The sequence below is a fragment of the Panthera tigris genome, chromosome D1 (genome assembly GCF_018350195.1).
Source record: "Panthera tigris isolate Pti1 chromosome D1, P.tigris_Pti1_mat1.1, whole genome shotgun sequence".
NCBI lineage: Eukaryota > Metazoa > Chordata > Mammalia > Carnivora > Felidae > Panthera > Panthera tigris.
The window spans coordinates 39,437,032-39,456,331 of NC_056669.1; the positions used below are offsets into that span (position 1 = coordinate 39,437,032).

At 36.7% G+C, this 19,300-nt stretch overlaps 1 protein-coding gene across 6 annotated transcripts in view; it reads right to left on the minus strand.

The window, feature by feature from the left end:
• Nucleotides 1-19,300, minus strand: part of CD1H11orf54 (chromosome D1 C11orf54 homolog) — a 22,215-nt gene continuing 2,915 nt past the window's right edge. For 3 of the 6 annotated variants that reach the window (XM_007079015.3, XM_007079014.2, XM_007079013.3), the window contains exons 2-9: nt 17,221-17,367; nt 14,209-14,307; nt 10,987-11,060; nt 10,706-10,807; nt 9,575-9,751; nt 8,425-8,574; nt 2,177-2,293; nt 1-1,211 (exon numbers count right to left, since the gene is read on the minus strand). In XM_007079015.3, the coding sequence (XP_007079077.2) occupies nt 1,038-1,211; nt 2,177-2,293; nt 8,425-8,574; nt 9,575-9,751; nt 10,706-10,807; nt 10,987-11,060; nt 14,209-14,307; nt 17,221-17,275 (948 nt within the window). In that variant the 5' untranslated portion in view covers nt 17,276-17,367 and the 3' untranslated portion in view covers nt 1-1,037. Of the gene's footprint in view, nt 1,212-2,176; nt 2,294-8,424; nt 8,575-9,574; nt 9,752-10,705; nt 10,808-10,986; nt 11,061-13,785; nt 13,990-14,208; nt 14,308-17,220; nt 17,368-18,014; nt 18,337-19,300 lie in introns of those variants that run through there. The other 3 variants (XM_007079016.3, XM_042959677.1, XM_042959678.1) reach the window with 3 other exon arrangements.

The following is a 19,300-nucleotide window of genomic DNA, read 5'->3' on the forward strand; positions in this document are numbered from 1 at the left end:
TATTGTGAATATACACTTTTTATTCATTTTTTGCTTCAAACTAGTGCTTCTTGTAAAAATAACATTTACAAATTTCTACTCACAGGACAGGTTATAGGTAACATCCAAAGAAGACAATCAAAAAATATTTTTTGAAGATTTAGTATGTGTTTGCTATTAAAGAGCTCCTAAATCTGCACATGCTTAGCATTAGCAAGATTACGATTAGACAGTTGATTTCTGGCTAATGATTATTAAAGAAGAATACTGAGGATAATGTCAACAATTTCAATCAGTAAAAGAGTATAATTTTTTATTTCACAAAGGACAGTGTCATGTGTACCAACGGCCTCACTTATAAATTAAAGTATACCCACTTCAGTGTTGTATTTGGATGTTTCTTTTCCCTTTCCTTCTGGCAAATAGCCGGCAAGATACAAACTGCTTCCAACTGGCAACCCAAACAAAGGAGGCATCATGGCTAACCACCTAGTTGACAATGTTTGTGAAAGTCAAATTGCGAACTCCTGAGTATGGTTCAACCCCACCAAAAGGGGGAAACTTGCTTCCTCTGCCCACCTTATTCCACGAAAATAAAAAAGTATACTCTGATTTTTGAAATGGATTTTTAAAATTTAATACTATAGATTCAATAACTATCAGCATTTGCAACACTGATTTTTCTAATACCCAGAAACATCCACTTAGGACTTGTGAGAGTATTTTGAAAAATTTAATAATGTTATACAAATATAAGTTATTACCGGTAGATAGTAGGTATAATCACGTGATTCCTGATCATGTTATATTTAAGGTATAAACATAAGACTGATTTTGCTGTGAATAAAGAATAAAAAAATGAACACTTTCATTATGTATGTTGGTTCCCAATAATCTCTAAGATATATCAGATAATACAGAGTACAGAGGTCAACATACCTTTCAGTTAATGGCCAAAACAATGGGATTTAAGTCGTGAGATCATTTCTACTGGATTTTATGTTAGTATCAATTAATGAGTTGACTACTTAACCTTAATTATTTCTTTTTCATTTGATTTAATCTCGCCCAATTAAATGGGTCTCTTTTGGTTGATCAATGCGATACAGAAACTCTGCAGGCAAGAAGTATCCAAGATATTCCACTGTGTCTGGGGTAGTGTCATAATGGTAGTGTCCACCTTCTCCATGATGACTGAAACAATGGGTGTGCTCCAATCGCAAATCAAACCCCTAGGACAACAGACAAGCTATCTGTCAGTATTTAAATTATCTTGGATAGGAATTGTTTAAGGGGCAGGGAGACCTTTTTATTTGTTATAATAGTTTTTATTTTATTTTCTAAGTAAGCAATATATATACTTAATTCAAAATTCAAAGAGTGAAAAAGGATATATTCCATAAAGTGTGTCTTTCCACCTTCTGCCTTTACTACTTCCTTCCTTCCTTTCCTTGCAGGCACCCGGTGTAAGGAGTTTCTTATATATCCTTCCAGAAATATTAACTTTTGTAATTTTTACTCCAATTTGCACGCTGTACATACTGTGATGAGTATTGCTTTTCTTCATTTAAAAATATAGCTTGAGATCTTAGTGTATTAGATCATAAAAGAGCTTCTGCTTTCTTTTATACCTACATGGCATTCTATTGTACACACATACCGATTCCACCATTCTCAACTAACATTTAGATTATGTCCAATTCTGCTATTATAGTAATGCTATTATGGATAACCTTTTAACTAATAATTTTAAATACTTACACATATATTTAAGGATACATTCCTAGACACGTAATCGCTGGATCAAAAGTCAGTATTGCGGTAGCTACTTTCTCTGAATTGGTCTCTCTCATATCTTTTTCTAGTGTCTAGTGTTAGAATATAAGGAATGGTATGGTGAGCAACAAATAAGGTGATAGGAGACCCGAATCATGGTCTTGATTCTACTATTTAATAACATGACTTTGGGTGTCATGTAAAATACCTGTGCCTTGATTTGCTCGAAGGTAAAATCTGCCCTGCCTAACTAACTCATAGGGGCGTTAGCCACCTGCTCCCTCATCTTTCAAGATAATTCCGGAGACTATCCTAGTTCTTAAATGACAACTCAGAAAGTGCCTAATTTTAAAAGAATATCCTAAAACCTAAGCATAATCACTGTATTATACTGCAATATAAAAGATAGACATAAACTTACTGGGTCTCTGGAGACAAAAACTGGCAGACAAACCAAAGGAGCTTTCATCTCATAAAAGTGCAACCATTTATTCACCTCCTCATCAGAGTTCAAAGGGCAGGAAGAAAATTCTGTGGGCTACAATAAAAGATCATTCTAAATATATAGAATATTATTGAGAATTAAAATGTAAATTATATCTAACTTCATTACATTAGAAATGTAAGCCTTCTTATACATTTGACTATTTTTAGAATCAAAACAAATTATATACCATAGTTTTCAAAAGGATCACCAATCAAGTGTATAAGCTAAAATGCATGAATGAATAAATGAAAGAATGAGCCTACTACTATCTTTTTATTTTTCATAGCTTCTCAGTTTTCCTGGAAATATATCCTCGTCCTAATTTTAAATCTCATTACTGCTACCAGTACATCGAGGGGTGTGTGGGTGGGGAACAAGGCACTAGAAGTTGGTAGAAGCATCAAAACGAATAAAATAAACTTATTCAAGGAAGCAAAAACAAAACAAACAAAAACTTGTACTACAAAGCACTGCGAAAAGAAATTTGGGAAGACTCCGTGAGTTTGAGCCCTGTGTTGGGCTCGGTGCTGACGGCTCAGAGCCTGGAGCCTGCTTCGGATTCTGTGTCTCCCTCTCTCTCTGTCCCTCCCCTGCTGGCACTCTGTCTCTCTCTCTCTCTCAAAAATAAAGCATTTAAAAAAAAAAGAAATTTAAAAAGACTCCAATAAATGGAGAAATATCCTGTGTTCATGAATCGAACAATATTGTTAAGATATTAATACTACCAAAAGCAATCTAAAGATTTAATGCCACCCCTATTAAAATCCCAATAAAGTTTTTTGCTGAAATAGAAGAATCCATTGTAAAATTCATGTGGAATCTCAAGAGACCCTGAAGAACCAAACCAATCTTCGGGGAAAAGAGAAAAGTTGGAGGCCTAGCACTTCCCGCTATCAAACTTACTACAAGTAATCAAAACGGTGTAACATTGGCATAAAGGCAGACATACAAATCAGTGGAATAGCACAGAGATCCCAGAAATAAACCCTTGCGTATATGGTCAAATAATTTTCTTTTTTTTTTTTTAATTTTTTTTAATGTTTTTATTTATTTTTGAGACAGAGAGAGACAGAGCATGAGCAGGGGAGGGACAGAGAGAGAGGGAGACACAGAATCCGAAACAGGCTCTGGGCTCTGAGCTGTCAGCACAGAGCCTGACGCAGGGCTCGAACTCACAGACTGTGAGATCATGCCCTGAGCTGAAGTCGGATGCTAACCAACTGAGCCACCCAGGTGCCCCATGGTCAAATAATTTTCAGTAAGGGTGTCAAAACCATTCAATGGAAAATGGACTATCTTTTCAAAAAATGGTGCTGGGAAAACTGGATATTCATGTGCAAAAGAGTGAAGTCGGCCCCTTAATTTATACATGTACAAAAAAAGAACTCAAAATGGATCAAAGACCTAGCTGTAAGAGCTAAAATATAAAACTTAGAAGAAAATTTAAGGGAAAAGTTTCAGAACGTGGGATTTTCACCATAATTTCTTGCATATGACATAAAAACTACAGGCAACAAAAGGAATAATAAACAAGTGGGACTATATCAAATTACAAACGTCTGCACTGTAAAGGAAACAAGCTGCAAAATGAAAAGGCAATCTATGGAATGGGAAAAAATATTTATCCAATAAGGGGTTAATATGCACAATATACAAGGAACTCCTACAACTCAATAGCAAAAAACAACCAACTTAAAAAATGGGCAAAGGAACTAAATTAGACATTTCTCCAAATAAGACATACAAATGGCCAGCAGGTATATGAAAAAGTGCTCAATATCATCAGGGAAGGGAAATGCAAGTCAAAACCATGAGATATCACCTCATTCCTGTGAGGATGGTTGCTATCAAAAAAGCAAGGGATAACAAGTGTTGACAAGGATGTGGAGAAAAAGGGACACTTGTATGCTGTTAGTAGGTATGTAAACCGGTGCAATCATTATGGAAAACAGTATGAAGGTTCCTCAAAAAATAGAACCCTATGATCCAGTAATCCCACTTCTGGGTCTATCAATGGATGAATGGATAAAGAAACTGCTGTGTGTGTGTGTGTGTGTGTATGTATATACGTATATATATATATATATATATATATATATATACGTATATACATATATACATATATATATGTATATACATGTGTGATTTGATTATATATATGTGTGTGTAAATATGCAAAATTATGACATATGTATACACACACATATACAAGGAATGTTATCCAGGCTTAGGAAGGAAGGAAATCCTGCAACATGGATGTAACAACATGGATGAACTTGAAGGACATTATGCTAAAATGAAATAAGCCACACACAAATATTGCATGGTATCACTTACTGGAATCTAAAGAGTCCAATTTAGAGAAACAGACACATAAAGTGGTGGTTGCCAGGAGCTGGGGAATGGGGAAAATGAGGTGAAGGTCAAAGGGTACAAACATTTTTCAGTTACAAGACGGGTAAGTTTTAGAGATATAATGCACATTATGGTTAACTACAGGCATACCTTGGAGATATTGCGGGTTTAGTTCCAGACCACTGCAATAAAATAGGGGCAAGTCAAATGAATTTTTTAGTTTCCCATTGCATGTAAAAGTGATGTTTGCATTATACTGTGGTCTATCAAGTGTGCATTATATCTTAAAAAATGTACATACCTAAATTTAAAAATACTTTATTGCCAAAAAACGCTGACAATCATTTGAGCTTTCAGCAAGTCATAAACTTGTTTTTTCAAGGCATAAACTCTTGCCTCAGTGTTGATGGCTCAGGGTTGAGTGATCAGGGTGCTACAGTGGTGAACAGTGCTGTTCTGTAGCATTTTACCCACAGAACTTTCAAAATTGGAGTCAATCCTCTCAAACCCTCCAGCTGCTTGGGCAACTTAGTTCATGTAATGTTCTAAATCCCTTGTTGTCATTTCAACAATCTTCACAGCATCTTCACCAGCAGATTCCATCTCAAGAAGCCACTTTTTTTGTTCATCCCTAAGAAGCAACTCCTCATCTGTTCAAGTTTGATCATGAGATTGCAGTAATTTAGCCCCACCTTCAGGCTCCACTTCTAGTTCTCTTGCTGTTTCTACCACTTCTGCAGTTACTTCCTCCACTTACGTCTTGAACCCCTCGAAGTCATCTATGGGAATTGTAATCAACTTCTTCCAAACTCCTATTTATGCTGACATTTTGACCTCTTCTCATGAATCACAAATGTTCTTAATAGCATCTAGAATGGTGAATCCTTTCTAGGTTTTCAACTGACTTCTCCCTGAGCTGCCATATGTCTATGGAAGCTATAATCTTATGAAATGTATTGTTTTTAATTTTTTAATGTTTATTTATTTCTAAGAGAGAGACAGAGTGCCTGCAGGGGAGAGGCAGAGAGAGAGGAAGACACAGAACCCAAAGCAGACTCCAGGCTCCGAGCTGTCAGCACAGAGCATGACATGGGGCTTGAACACACGAACCATGAGATCATGACCTGAGCCAAAGTCAGATGGTTAAGCGACTGAGCCACCCAGGCGCCCCTGAAATGTATTTCTCATATAATAAAACTTGAAAGCTGAAATTACTCCTTGATCCATGGGTTGCAGAATGGATGCGATGTTAGCAGGCATGAAAGCATGAATCTCATTGTACATCTCCATCAGACCTCTTGGGTGACCAGGTGCATTGTCAATGAGCAGTAATATTTTGCAAGGAATATGTTTTTCTGAGCAGTTTGTGTCAAAAGCATGCTAAAAATATTCAGTAACCCATTTTGTAAACGGATGTGCTATCGTCTGGGCTCTGCTGTTCCATTGATAGAGCACAGGCAGAGTAGATTTAGCATAATTCGTAAGGACCCTAGGATTTTCAGGATGGTAAATGAGCACTGGCTTCAACTTAAAGCCACAAGCTGCATTAGCCCTTAACAGAAGAGTCAGACTGTCCTTTGCAGCTTTGGAGCAAAGCATTGACTTCTCTATAGGTGTGAAAATCCTAGACGGTATCTTCTTCCAATAGAAGGCTGTTTTGTCTACCTTGAAAATCTGTTGTTTCGTGTAGCCACCTTCATTAATTACCTTAGCTAGATCTCTGGAGGATAACTTGCTGCAGCTTCTACATCAGCATTTGCTGCTTCACCTTGCATTGCTATGTTATGGAGATGGCTTCTTTTCTTAAACCTCATGAACCAACCTCTGCTAGTTTCGAACTTTTCTTCTGCAGCTCCCTCACCCGTTTCGGCCTTCATAGAATTGAAGAAGGGCTTTGCTCTGGATTAGGCTTTGGCTTAAGGGAATGTTAGGGCTTGTCTGATCTTCCATCCAGACCACTAAAACTTTCTCCATATCAGCAACAAGGCTATTTTTGCTTTCTTACCATTTGTGGTAACACTTCTAATTTTCCATCAAGGACTCTTCCTTTACATTCACACCTTGGCTATTTGGATGGGAGGTCCAGCTTTTGGTCTTCCTTGGCTTTTGACATGCCTGCCTCGCTAAGCTTAATCATGTCTAGCTTTTAATTTAAAGTGAGAGACGTGTGATTCTTCCTTTCACTTGAACACTGAGAGGCCACTGTAGGGTTAGTAACTGGCCTAAATTTAATATTGTTGTGTCTCAGGGAATAGGAAGGCCTGAGGAGAGGGAGAGACACAGGGCTGGTTGGTGGAAAAGTCAAAACAGACCAACATTTATTAAGGTGACCATCTTACATGGGTGCCGTTTGTAGCACCCCAAAGCAAGTACAATCATTACTTCAAAGATCACTGATGACAGACTGCCATAACAAATATAATAAGAACAATGAAAAAGTTTGCAATATTGCGAGAATTACCAAAATGTGACACAGAGAGGGGAAGTGAGCAAATGCTGTTGGAAATTTGGTGCCAAAAGACTTGCTTGATGCAGTGCTGCCACAAACTAACGTATGAAAAATGCAGTATTTGCGAATGCAATAATGTGAAACACAATAAAATGAGATATGCCCATAGTTAATAATAAAGTATTGTGTACTTGAGTTTTAAAAATTCCTGTAATTATTTGGTATTTGCAATTAGATTTATCTATAATTCTGTTTTTAACAATTTGGAAAATTAAGTAGTTTCGTAAATGTTGTGTCTTTCTTTGCAAAATCAGCTGACTTGCCATTTAAAATTATCAGGGTAAAAAACATTAAAACCAAACATTTTTGATGAGTTTAGTGACAGAATGAAAAGGAAATTAAGTTGTAATTACTTTTACACTTGATTCATTCATTCACCCACAAAACATTATTTTAAAACCTCGGGGTGCCTGTGTGGCTCAGTTGGTTAAGCGTCTGACTTCAGCTTGGGTCATAATCTCATGGTTTGTGGGTTCGAGCCCCACATTGGGCCCTGTGCTGACAGCTCAGAGCCTGGGGCCTGCTTCAGATTCTGTGTCTCCCTCTCTCTCTGCCCCTCCCCCACTCATGCGCGTGTGCACACGCGCTCTCTCTCAAGAATAAACATTAAAAAAAATAAAAATTAAAAAAAAAATGCCCTGGGTCTTGCTTCATACGGTATTCCATCCTTATTGTCTTATAAACTTATATAATTAGCCCATAAGATTATAATTTTCACAATGACTCCTTTCCCCAAAACCACAACCATCTAGATAGCAAAGTCAACATATGCAGTTTGGGATTCTGGCAATAAAAATGATAATCCAAAAAAAATTGATAATCTATTTCTAAGGCTTATACTCATATCTATCTACATCTTAAAAACACAAAGTTCCAATATATTAACATAAAGAAAGGACTCCAGTTAGACATTATCTTACAGTATGATTTACAGTATTGTTTGTCACTTAAGTTTTAAAGTAATACATGGGGCACCTGGGTGGCTCAGTCAGGTAAGCGTCCAACTATTGATTTCCACTCAGGTCGTAATTTCACGGTTTGTGAGATCGAGCCCTGTGTCGGGCTCTGCACTGAGCATGGAGCTGGTTTGGGATTCTCAATTCTCCCTCTCTCTCTCTGCCCCTCCGCTGCTCTTTCTCTCAAAATAAAATAAACTTAAAGGATCAAATAAATAAATAAATAAGTAAAATTAATACAATCATAGTAAAAGCATTCAGGGTGTTTTAAGGGTAGAATTCTCAATGTATATTAAAAAATCTCAAGATCTTAAGTATGTGCACATACATACCCATATATACATGTACACAAAGACTCTTACCATTATGTGAGTCTTCGCTTTTCCCTTCTGAATTACGAAAGTACCTCCCATCCCTACAGGCTTATCTCCATAATGTTTTTCAAGAGTCTGTCTCATACAAGTCACAAAGTTAAGTTTTCCAGTTCTTCTTTTGGCTTTCACCTCAATGACCTAGAGAGGACATAAATATGCATTCCATTGCTCTAAGCTGCAAAATTTTATGTGAATAACTATCAAAATGAAACATATAATCTAATGCCATGAAGCAGTCACTTGTTTGCTTGGAGCACACACATAGGAGTTGAGCGAGATGTCTCAATCCTGTCTTGATCAACAATACATAGCGTGCGTGCGTGCGTGTGTGTGTGTGTGTGTGCATGTGTGTGTGTATGATGAGTTATCATTTACTCTAACAAGTCTTATTCATGTTTTCTGGGACAGAGAGAGTTATAGCGAAGTCTTCTACTGAGCTCTAGAGATTCTTATCATTTACATGTCAAGGCGGCAAAAGGTTGAGAATTCCTGGCTCAAAGGGGTTAACCTCTGGTAATTCAGAAGGGAGGAGAAAGCGATTACATCTTTTCCTTTCCCTTAAAATTCTGGACTTGTGTTACTTCCACTTAATTAGGTCTTTTTACTTCACTACCTGGCTTCTCAAAGTAGCCGAAGTAGCTCCCTCTATTTAAAAATCTGAGCGTTCTCACAACTGCTAACATTGAAATGATCTTTTCGTGTTCTAACGGGAAGTAAATACGAGGTGAGGCATTAATTTTTTTTACCTCTTTCTTGATGTAATATTTTGCTACCACAATTTCTGTCTAGCTCAACCAATGTCTGATCAAAATCAGCAATGAACAAATTACCTACATAGTAACTGCAGGTAGGTAGTATCTGTCTATTTCAGCTGCGTGGTTCATCTATTTGACTCACTCCGCACATGAATAGCATTACCTTTTATTCCTCAGAAAACAAGGTATTGCTTACTAAGTACTCTTCACCTCAGTTTTAAATAAGACTTTCACTTACTTGTAGTACTCTCTGAATCTGTAATAAAATTTGGCTCAGCTGGTTTTGACTTTTAAGAAGACCGTACTTGTGGCAGTTAAAGTTCAAATTTTTAGCTATCTGAGAACTTCTGGAGAATACTGTGTTTTTGTGAACAAAAAATCACCTTTCCAGGTTGGCCCTCACTGGCAAAAAGATTAGCCAGTAATGCACACCCAAAATCGTGATATTTCTCACTGTATTTCTCGAGCAGGCACCCTCCATCTGCAGGGTTAACATGGGCAAAGTAACTTCCATTTACTGGAGATTTGTGTTCACTTTCTGTTTGAATAATTGGCATAAACTGAAAAGAAATGTAAATAAGAAAAGTAAATTAGTCAATCCTGGCATCAATATCCGAAGAGAATATCTTGAGGATCCTTGACTTAAGATATTTTATTTCAGGACCTATTAAGAAAACATGAAGTATGAAATATTTAATTTTAGATTCAAAATGTTGAAGATTTACAAACATCAAAAAGTTGAAAAAACATTTTATAAAATGTCTAGTATTTCTTACAGTGTTTCAAAAACCTTGTAAACTGGGCTTTAAATTTTAGACTTTTTTTTCTATCTTGAACACTAGGTAAATTATATTACTCTTTCTACAAAAGAACCTGTATGACTATCGAGTAATGGTCACATCTGAAGAGATGAGGGAATGGGCAGACTTAAGAGGTCTTTTACTTTTCTGGTCCAGAGATGGGAAGAGACCGTGGTGTTTTTATGTTGTAAATATACTAACACACACAGGAATCAATAGTATCCTTTGTAAATAATCATTATACCACTGGGGTAGGTCCTTGCTATTTAGTCTGAAAGAGGGAATTGATGAGATCATTAAATATTCCATTCATCTTCTCATCAAAAGCTGCTTTCATATCAAAAGGAAAGATTTACAGTGAAGGCAGCAATTCTCTGATGGATAAAGGATTAAAATATTGCACAATCCAGGGACCTCAGCAGACCACATTAGGATGTTAGACTCATCTAACACGGAGTGCATACCCTAGAAAATCTGAAATTAGGGGCTGGTGCTCCATTATAGTGGAGCATAGGCTATAGTCCAAATCGGTACCAAACAATATCAAATCCATAAAGAAAGAGGATACCAATTCATTCAGAAAGCAGACTTTCGGGTAGGGCAATAAAAGAAAAATAGGTAGACTAAACGTCAAATCAATAAAATAAAATAATAAAATAATAAAACAATTAAAAAAATAATAAAATAAAGTAAAATAATTATATGTATGCTGACCTCACAGTTGAACCCAACAGTCTGAAATGGGCCTGCTCCTGCTCCAAGAATAAAAGCTCCAGGAAGCTTCATTTCTTTTGCAATCTTATTTACATCATAAACCTATACAAGAAGAAAAAATATTATTTAAATCACAACTTATACAAATCTGTACTTTTTTTCACTGAGTCCATTAATACTTCCATGCCACATTGGTCAATGGGTCTTCTAATAATAAAAAGAGGAATCAACTCAACTTCTAATAATCTTCATGTGAATGTGAAGAGTAAAAGTACACTTACTTTTTCTTTATTTGCAAGAGGCAATAAGTAAGGCACACCTCCTACTTCTGCAATTCTAGTTTTCCCACAGATGCCTAAAAAAAAAGTAACTTTAAAAATAGGCAAACCTCTAACTTAAGTGTAAAATGCCAAAAGGCACTAACTTATTTATTATTTAAAGGGTACATAACTCTTCCATTCTTATAGTTTTACAAATAGTAGGGATTGAAAGACAAAAATAGCTATGATCCCTATCCTATTCTAACTACTTATATATCTAATACTGTCATTACCAAGCATAAAGGCAACGGAAAGTTGATAATAGAGCAAGGGCTAGAATTGAAGCCGAAGTTCAGATAGGATGAGAATTCTACAATTAGTCTGTAATGACCTATTCCTTTAAAAATCTGTGCTTTGGGGGCACCTGGGTGGCTCAGTCGGTTAAGCATCTGACTTTGGCTCAGGTCATGATCTCACTGCTGGTGGGATCGAGCCCTGCGTCAGGCTCTGTGCTGACAGCTTGTGGCTCAGAGTCTGGAGCCTGCTTAGGATTCTGTCTCCCTCTCTCTGCCCTTCCCCCTCTTGTGCTCTGTCTCTGTCTCTCTCTCAAATATAAATAAACATTTAAAAAAATGAAAAAAAAATCTGTGCTTTTGGTAGAGGGGGAGTTGACTAAGATTGTACTTTAGTATAACATATTTTGCTCCAGGAGAATATTAGTTCTTTAAGAAATCCATATTGGGTGGGTCACCTGGGTGGCTCAGTCCCCCGCTCACGCTCTGTCTCTCTCTCTGGGTCAAAAATAAATAAACATTAAAAAAAATTTTTAAACAAATCCATATTGGGAGATCCTCTTGTCAAAGTTGTTTATTCCCAAGGTTGTTTATAGAAATGCAAGTAATTAGAGATAACTTCAGACGTTGGGAACTTCCTACTCACACTTTTTTTTTTTTTTTTTTTTTTTTTACTGACACTTTTAATTAACATCACAGGTACAGCTAGACACAACTTGGGAAAGGCACCTTCTTTTTTTTTAATGTAAAGTAGAAAATAATTACTTTTTGTTTGAAAAAAAAGTAGTCTTGTCAGTTTTATACTAACATTATCACAAAATAAAGTATACACATACGTCGCTATTTCTTTAGCTATGCAGAAGGAAGATGTACAGGATTTTTATACATCCCATTTATAATTAGGGATTTTAGAAATTTCTTCCATGGGATCAGCAGAAATTACTCATGGATAAGAGTCTTTCTCATAAGTGATAGTAATACTGAAATTTAAAGAAACCATTAGAGGACTATTTTAGTAGTCCTGGGAAAAGACAAGTAATGTGCTAAAAATGGGGACTGTAGAGATGGAGAAGAGTAGATTAAGAAACAGGACAAGGGAGAATAGACAACTATGGTGAAGGATTGAGCTAAATTTTAGACATGCTGACCTCAAGTTGTCCTTAGCATATATAGGTGGGGATGTCCTGTGGACAGCTGGAATTACTCATCTATAGCCAAGAAAAAGACAGACCTACCTAGGTGAGATGTGCAGATTTCAAGTTCTTGTATCCACACAGTAATTTAAAATCATAGGAGTAAATGGAAAAATGCAGAGAGACTGTACAGAATAAGAAGAGGTTGAGGAAAGAATTCCAGAAAATGTCAGGATTTAAGAGCCTGCCAGAAAGAGAAAGGAGCTAGGAAAAATGAGGAAGAAAGAACATCATGGAAGTCGGAAAGGTACCAAGGAAGAGAAGGCAAAAGAATCAAGGAAAAAGGAGAGAGAACTAAGGGGAGACAGAATGTCAGGCAGCCATGGCCGAATACTATGAAATATGTGAGAAACCAAATAATACTAGTAAACATATCAAAGTCATTGGTGACTTCAGTCAGACCAAGTAGAAAGTACCTAACACTTGTAAAAGATAAGATACATATAAATGTACATCTCTAGCTTCCGTAGTGTTGCAATTTAAAGGCTTACAAGTTATCATCTAGAAACCTCTTTGGGTGACAGAATTAAGATGAATCATTTTTCCTTTTCCTTGTACTATTCTGTGTTTTCTGATTTTTTAATTTTACTTTCATTGACTACTTATTTACTGGGGAGAATATATTACCTCTGGTACACAAAACTTCCAGAATTTACAAGTATACTTAGTGCTTGTTTATTTATTTTGAGACACAGAGAGAGACTGCATGAGTGGGAGAGGGCAGAGGCGGGGGGGAGGACCCAGAATATGAAATATGAAGCAGGCTCCAGGCTCTGAGCTGTCAGCACAGAGCCCAACGTGGGGCTCGAACTCACGAGCCGTGAGATCATGTAGAATTTACAAGAATACTTAAAATTAGAGACTGTTGAAGCTGGAAAGACCCAGAAAGAGAATGAAAGCCAAATCTCTCCATTTTAATATATCTGAAGCCCAAATATATTATTTGGCTTCCTTAGGGTAATGAAATCTGTGCATGGCCGAGAAAGAAGCAGAGTCTAGAACTTCTGTGTAAAATTACTTTTTAACAAAAAATTATAATTATGTCAGTAACATAATCAAAGAGGAAGTGTGAGTGTTTATCTCCAAATTCCTCATCACAATAGGACATAATGGGAGAAGGTCAGACTTTCAGAACAGATAGACTTGGATTTGAATCCTGATTATGATTACTGTTGATCTTGCCTAGCCTCTCTGAGCTTCAGTCTTCTCATCCCTAGACTGGGGCGAGCACTTACTTTGCAGGGTTATTGTCAAAATTAAGTCACCAAATATAGGTGTTTATCTATCATACAAATTATATTTACTCAACCAATATTTTTTCCCTTCCTTCTTACTTTAAACATCGGCTGGATGATCACTTGGCAAATAAGAATTTAACAGACGACTCAAATACAAGGCTTTCAGGATTCCTTCTGGTCTTGAATAAATAAATATAAACAGCGAAATTGACATTTCCTTAACAGTCGCTCCAACAGTTAAAAAACAAAACTCTCATGTGATATCAAGGATTCTAGCCTACTGAATATCGATGATAGAACCTGTGAAAATAACATATGTGCATAAAACAGCATTTTCCCACAAAGGAATAAAACGAAATTTGCTCAATTTAAGAAAACTGCACAGAAATTCAGCACAATTTAGTCTAAAATTTGGGACAATATCCTTTATTTGTAGGTAATTTAAGACAATCCTTCATAATAATTTTAGTTTCAGAAGAAGATGGGGACTGAAAAAAGTGAATTGCAAAAACTGTTTACCTTTTACAGGAAAGGTAAATGGCTCCTTAGTCAAATCAGGGCAATCGACCACAGACACCTGGACATCAGCAAAGTTATCTTTGAGGCCCTTCTGCAGAACTGACAGAAAAGGAAAAGGGTTAACATCAGGTAAAAATTTGCCACCATATAGCAAACCTTCCCTCAACATTTTGGGTATCACGCTCTCAGTCTAAATTTGTATAATTAAAAGGCGGGGGAGGGAGAGGGCAAGGGGAGGGGCCTGGTTCAGTTGGTAGAGCAAGGGACTCTTCATCTTGGGGTCATGAGTTCAAGCCCCATGTTGGGCAGGGCTTACTTTAATTAAAAAAAAAAGAGAGAGAGAGAGAGAGGAGCACTTGGGTGACTCAGTTGGCTAAGCGTCCGACTTGGGCTCAAGTCATGATTTCACGGTTCTTGGGTTTGAGCCCCACATTGGGCTCTGTGCTGACAGCTTGGAGCCTGGAACCTGCTTCGGATTCTGTGTCTCCCTCTCTCTTTTCCCTTCCCCCACCTGCGTTTTTTCTCTCTCTCTCAAAAATAAATAAGCATTAAAAAAAAGAGGGAAATGGTCTTACTAATGAATATAACTAAACATTAGACACACAATCACAAGGTCTTATTAATTAATATAATTAGACACCAACACACAATTAATCACAAGACAGAATTAAACACAAATAATCCCCATCAAAATCACTCTAGATCTGTAGAGATTTAAACACTGCACTAAGGTGAGGACTACTTTTCTTTTGCAGACAGAATTCCAAAGACCTATTGAAATGTCTATATTTAAATTGTTAGACAGTAAGCAATTACATGTAACAACTGCATGGACACTTGAAGAGAAAACGTTGAGCAAAAGGAGTAAGACACAAAACACTTTATAGGACTTCACTTACACATACTTCAAAATCGGGCAACTCATCTAAGGTGACAGAAGTCAGAACGGTGGTTACCTCTTTGGGTAGAGATAGTGACTGGCTAAATACCTGAAGGAGTCTTCTGGAATGCCAAAGTATTTTATATCTCAGTCTGGGTGGTAGTGACATGAGTGTAAGCATGTTAAAATTCATCAAGATGTACACTTAAGATTAGTGCACTTTACTGCAGACATATTGTAACTCAATACAAAAAGGGAAAAAAGAAACATATTTCAAACTTATAATGCTAGGAGAAATGTACTTCTAAGGATGGAAAGTTTCCATAAAAACTTCTCTGATTAGTGTCAGTCATTAGTTTAAGTTTTGTAGAATCAACCTCTCCAAAACATGAAGTCACATGAAATCTAGCCACATAGACATTCCATACCAGATCTTTTATCCATATGAAAACAGAAACCAAATTGCCTGGAAAATTCCCCTAGCTAAACTAATGACAGCAGACTTATCAATATGTAAATTATAATATTTCAGCATGTGGAAATACAGTTAAATCTATTTTTTACTAATTTCAAAGAGACCAAATTCTTGCTGTAGGACTTTATGTAAAATTGAAAATCAATTGCAAGCCAAAAAACTTAGATTCCAATCTATTTTGTACTGAAAATATCCTGTACATATAGAAAGAACGTATAGAAACACAGACACACAAGCGAAGATAGATGTAGAAAGGCCCTCAAAGAAAAGATTCCTAGCTGTCCTCTCCTAACAGGGAAGACAGAAAGACTGACAGAAAGAAAATACAAGCAAAGAATACTAGTCATACAGATGATTTGTTAGCCGCCATCCAACTGAGGAAAAACTAGGAAGGTCAGGAGAAGAGAGTCACAACCAAGCAAAACCCGAGTACGCTTCTTGACTTCAACCTTAACCAGGAAGACAGATGAACTGTCAGGATGGGTGCACTTTGAAAAGTAAGGGTAGGTTTTATTTTTATTTATTTATTTATTTATTTATTTATTTAATTTAAACTTTTTTTTTTTTTTTTAACGTTTTATTTATTTTTGAGACAGGGAGAGACAGAGCATGAACAGGGGAGGGTCAGAGAGAGAGGGAGACACAGAATCTGAAACAGGCTCCAGGATCTGAGCTGTCAGCACAGAGCCCGACGTGGGACTCGAACTCAAGACCGCGAGATCGTGACCTGAGCCAAAGTCGGCCGCTTAACCGACTGAGCCACCCAGGCGCCCCAGTAAGGGTAGGTTTTATACTCGCCGTCAGAATACAAGCTAGAGGCCATCAATCAAATGTTAGCTTTCTGACAGGCTATACGGTTTTGGCTTAGTACTATTGCTGGCTTCATTTCGTAGTCCTATTTTTACCTTCTTTTTCTTACCTGTCACCCCACCTAATTCATCTTGCGAAGCTGCCTTAAATTCCTATTTGAACAAGGGGAAATGCAGAAAAATATATACAGAAATCTAAGCGAGTTTATTGGCAGTCTATCATATCAGGAGAAGGGGAAAAAGTAGTAATGTTAGGAACATGGTTAATATACCACAGATTTTATACTTAAAGAATATTGTAACTGGTAAAAAGCTAAAACGGTGTGACTTTTCGGGCATCACACATACTTAAATATTGGATTACTATATTCATTTTCACTCTGTAAAGTTGGTATCTTAACAAGAATCTTCAAGTGGTGAGTTTACTTTTTTTTTTTTTTTGGAGGGGCATAATTTTGGACTTTCTCAATAAAAATAGTACAGGAGATGGGGCGCCTGGGTGGCTCAGTCGGCTAAGCGTCCGACTTCGGCTCAGGTCACGATCTCACTGTCCGTGGGTTCGAGCCCCGCGTCGGGCTCTGTGCTGAGGGCTCAGAGCCTGGAGCCTGTTTCGGATTCTGTGTCTCCCTCCCTCTGACCCTCCCCCGTTCATGCTCTGTCTCTGTCTGTCTCAAAAATAAATAAATGTTAAAAAATTAAAAAAAAAAAATAGTACAGGAGAGACACCGAAAAGGAAAATGAGCTCTGCATTGAAAACACTATCACATAAATTATGTCTTACAATATTTTTATTTTTAATTGCTTTCCTTAGAATGATTTAAAAACCCTTCAGGTACTATTGTATTTACCTCCAACAAGCTCCTCAAGACTTGGCACGTGAAAAGAATACTCAGCGCAAGCCATTTCTTCTTGAGGTGCAAGGATGTACACGTAAAGCTATGGGAGGCTAATGGTCACAAGAGTTCCCCGTAAACGAAGCATGAACAGCTGTTGTTCTGGAAAGAAACACTAAGAGTTCAGTTATATAAAAAGGGCAGAAGGGCATTTGGTTTCTATCCTCATAGAAAGGCAATCACAACTTCTGGTATTTAATATTCCAAGCGAGAAATGCACAAGTAACCTTTTTTAATACTGATTCTTTAAACAGTCAACACTTAAAATAGACAAGAGGAAATGCCAAACCAAGAAGGCACATGATTCTTTAGTCATATATGTGAATTTAACACGTAGTTTTCTAATGGTTGATCTAAGGAATATAGGTCCTGAGGCAAAAAGTAGGTTTTAAGGTTTATAGATAACTGTTTAAACGGTTAGAAATAACAGTATAAGATGCTCAAGGAATTAATTCTCTCATAGATAAGTTGTGTCATCTATATTTAACATATAGGCTAAAAATTAAACAAGTTTCTTAGACTACCACTTTTACAAAAGAAATTTTAAATTACTAAGAAAAGTGCAAAATTCTGCAAACGAGTAGCTACTGAAATTCAAAGTATTACTTTTACTTACAAATAAACATACTTTCTTGGTAAGCAGCTTTAACGTTCAATTATTCTAACCTGATTATAGTTTGATGTTTTAAAAATATATGCTAAGTATATTTTACAATAGGGAAACATATACACAGAGATTAGTATCTTACCTTAAGAGTTCGGGTGAGGTGATGAAGCGTGCAAGCAGAGGGAGGTAAATAAAATGAAGGGAAAAAAAAAACCCCTAAAACCCAAGCAAAAATAATGTAAGGTGGGCAGGGGATCCCGCTCTAGGCCAACTGCAACAAAGAATGCTGGTAACATTCTTAAGGGTGTTTCTAAGAGCACTATTCAGATTCTCATTAAAATTGTTAATGGAACATCTCATTAATTATTAACCTGAACAGTCTTGATACAGGCTTGCTTAGTAAGTGGAAGGTGGTCTTTCAACATCACTTGAAAAATTCTCCCTCCCCATTTTTTTTTTTTTTTTTTTTTTTTTAATTTTCCAAAGTTTCGCAGGTTTCTTAGAAACTGGGCTTCTGGTTTTGGTGGTGATTTCAAACAACATGTCCTCAACAAACATGCTAGCGCATACATGTAGGACTTAACGTTCACATAAGTACTTCATCAAATACCAACTTTTATTACCCTTTAATTATATGCATAATCTAGTCTCCCAAATAAAATATAAACTGTTGATAATGGGCCCTGAGTCCTATATAATCATATTTCAATGATCTCAAGCATGTTTTTCAGTTGAACAATTTATAATTATTCAGGAATGAGACATTTTAACTTTTTCTCTGGAAATTAATTTCAGATGGACAGAAAACACACACAGATATTCCTGTATACCTTCACCTAGATTTTCCAAATGTTAACATCTTACGTTTTTTCAGAAAGCAGCAAGTAATAATCAAGAACATGTCAAAATCTGCTCAATACTATATTTATAATGAGGAAAATAAAAGCACTCTAGATATTTTTATTTATAGTAGGAATAATAAAGACAAGTTTAAATTCAAATATAATCCTAATTTTATACTTTGTGCTACCTTGAAAAGGTCAGGGGTTTTTTTTGTTGTCGTTTTTTTTTTTGTTTGTTTGTTTTTCTTTCCTCACCAAAACAGAAACAAAGTCCAAACCCAGGAGGCTACAGCTGAATAATTGGTTTGGAAATGTAGAACTTCAGGTTAGCCAACAGCCTAGAAGGCAGTGGTAGTGTGTGTGTAAGTGTTTATGTGGGAGGTAGGGCTGGAGGTTGGAGTTGGGAGTGATGAGAGAAAGGGGTTAGAAAAGGTTTTTTTTTTTTAATGTTTATTTTTGAGAAAGAGGCAGAGTGTGAGCAGGGGAGGGGCAGAGAGAGGGGGGGACAGAATCTGAAGCAGGCTCCAGGCTCTGAACTGTCAGCACAGAGCCTGACGTGGGGCTTGAGCTCACGAACTGAGCGATC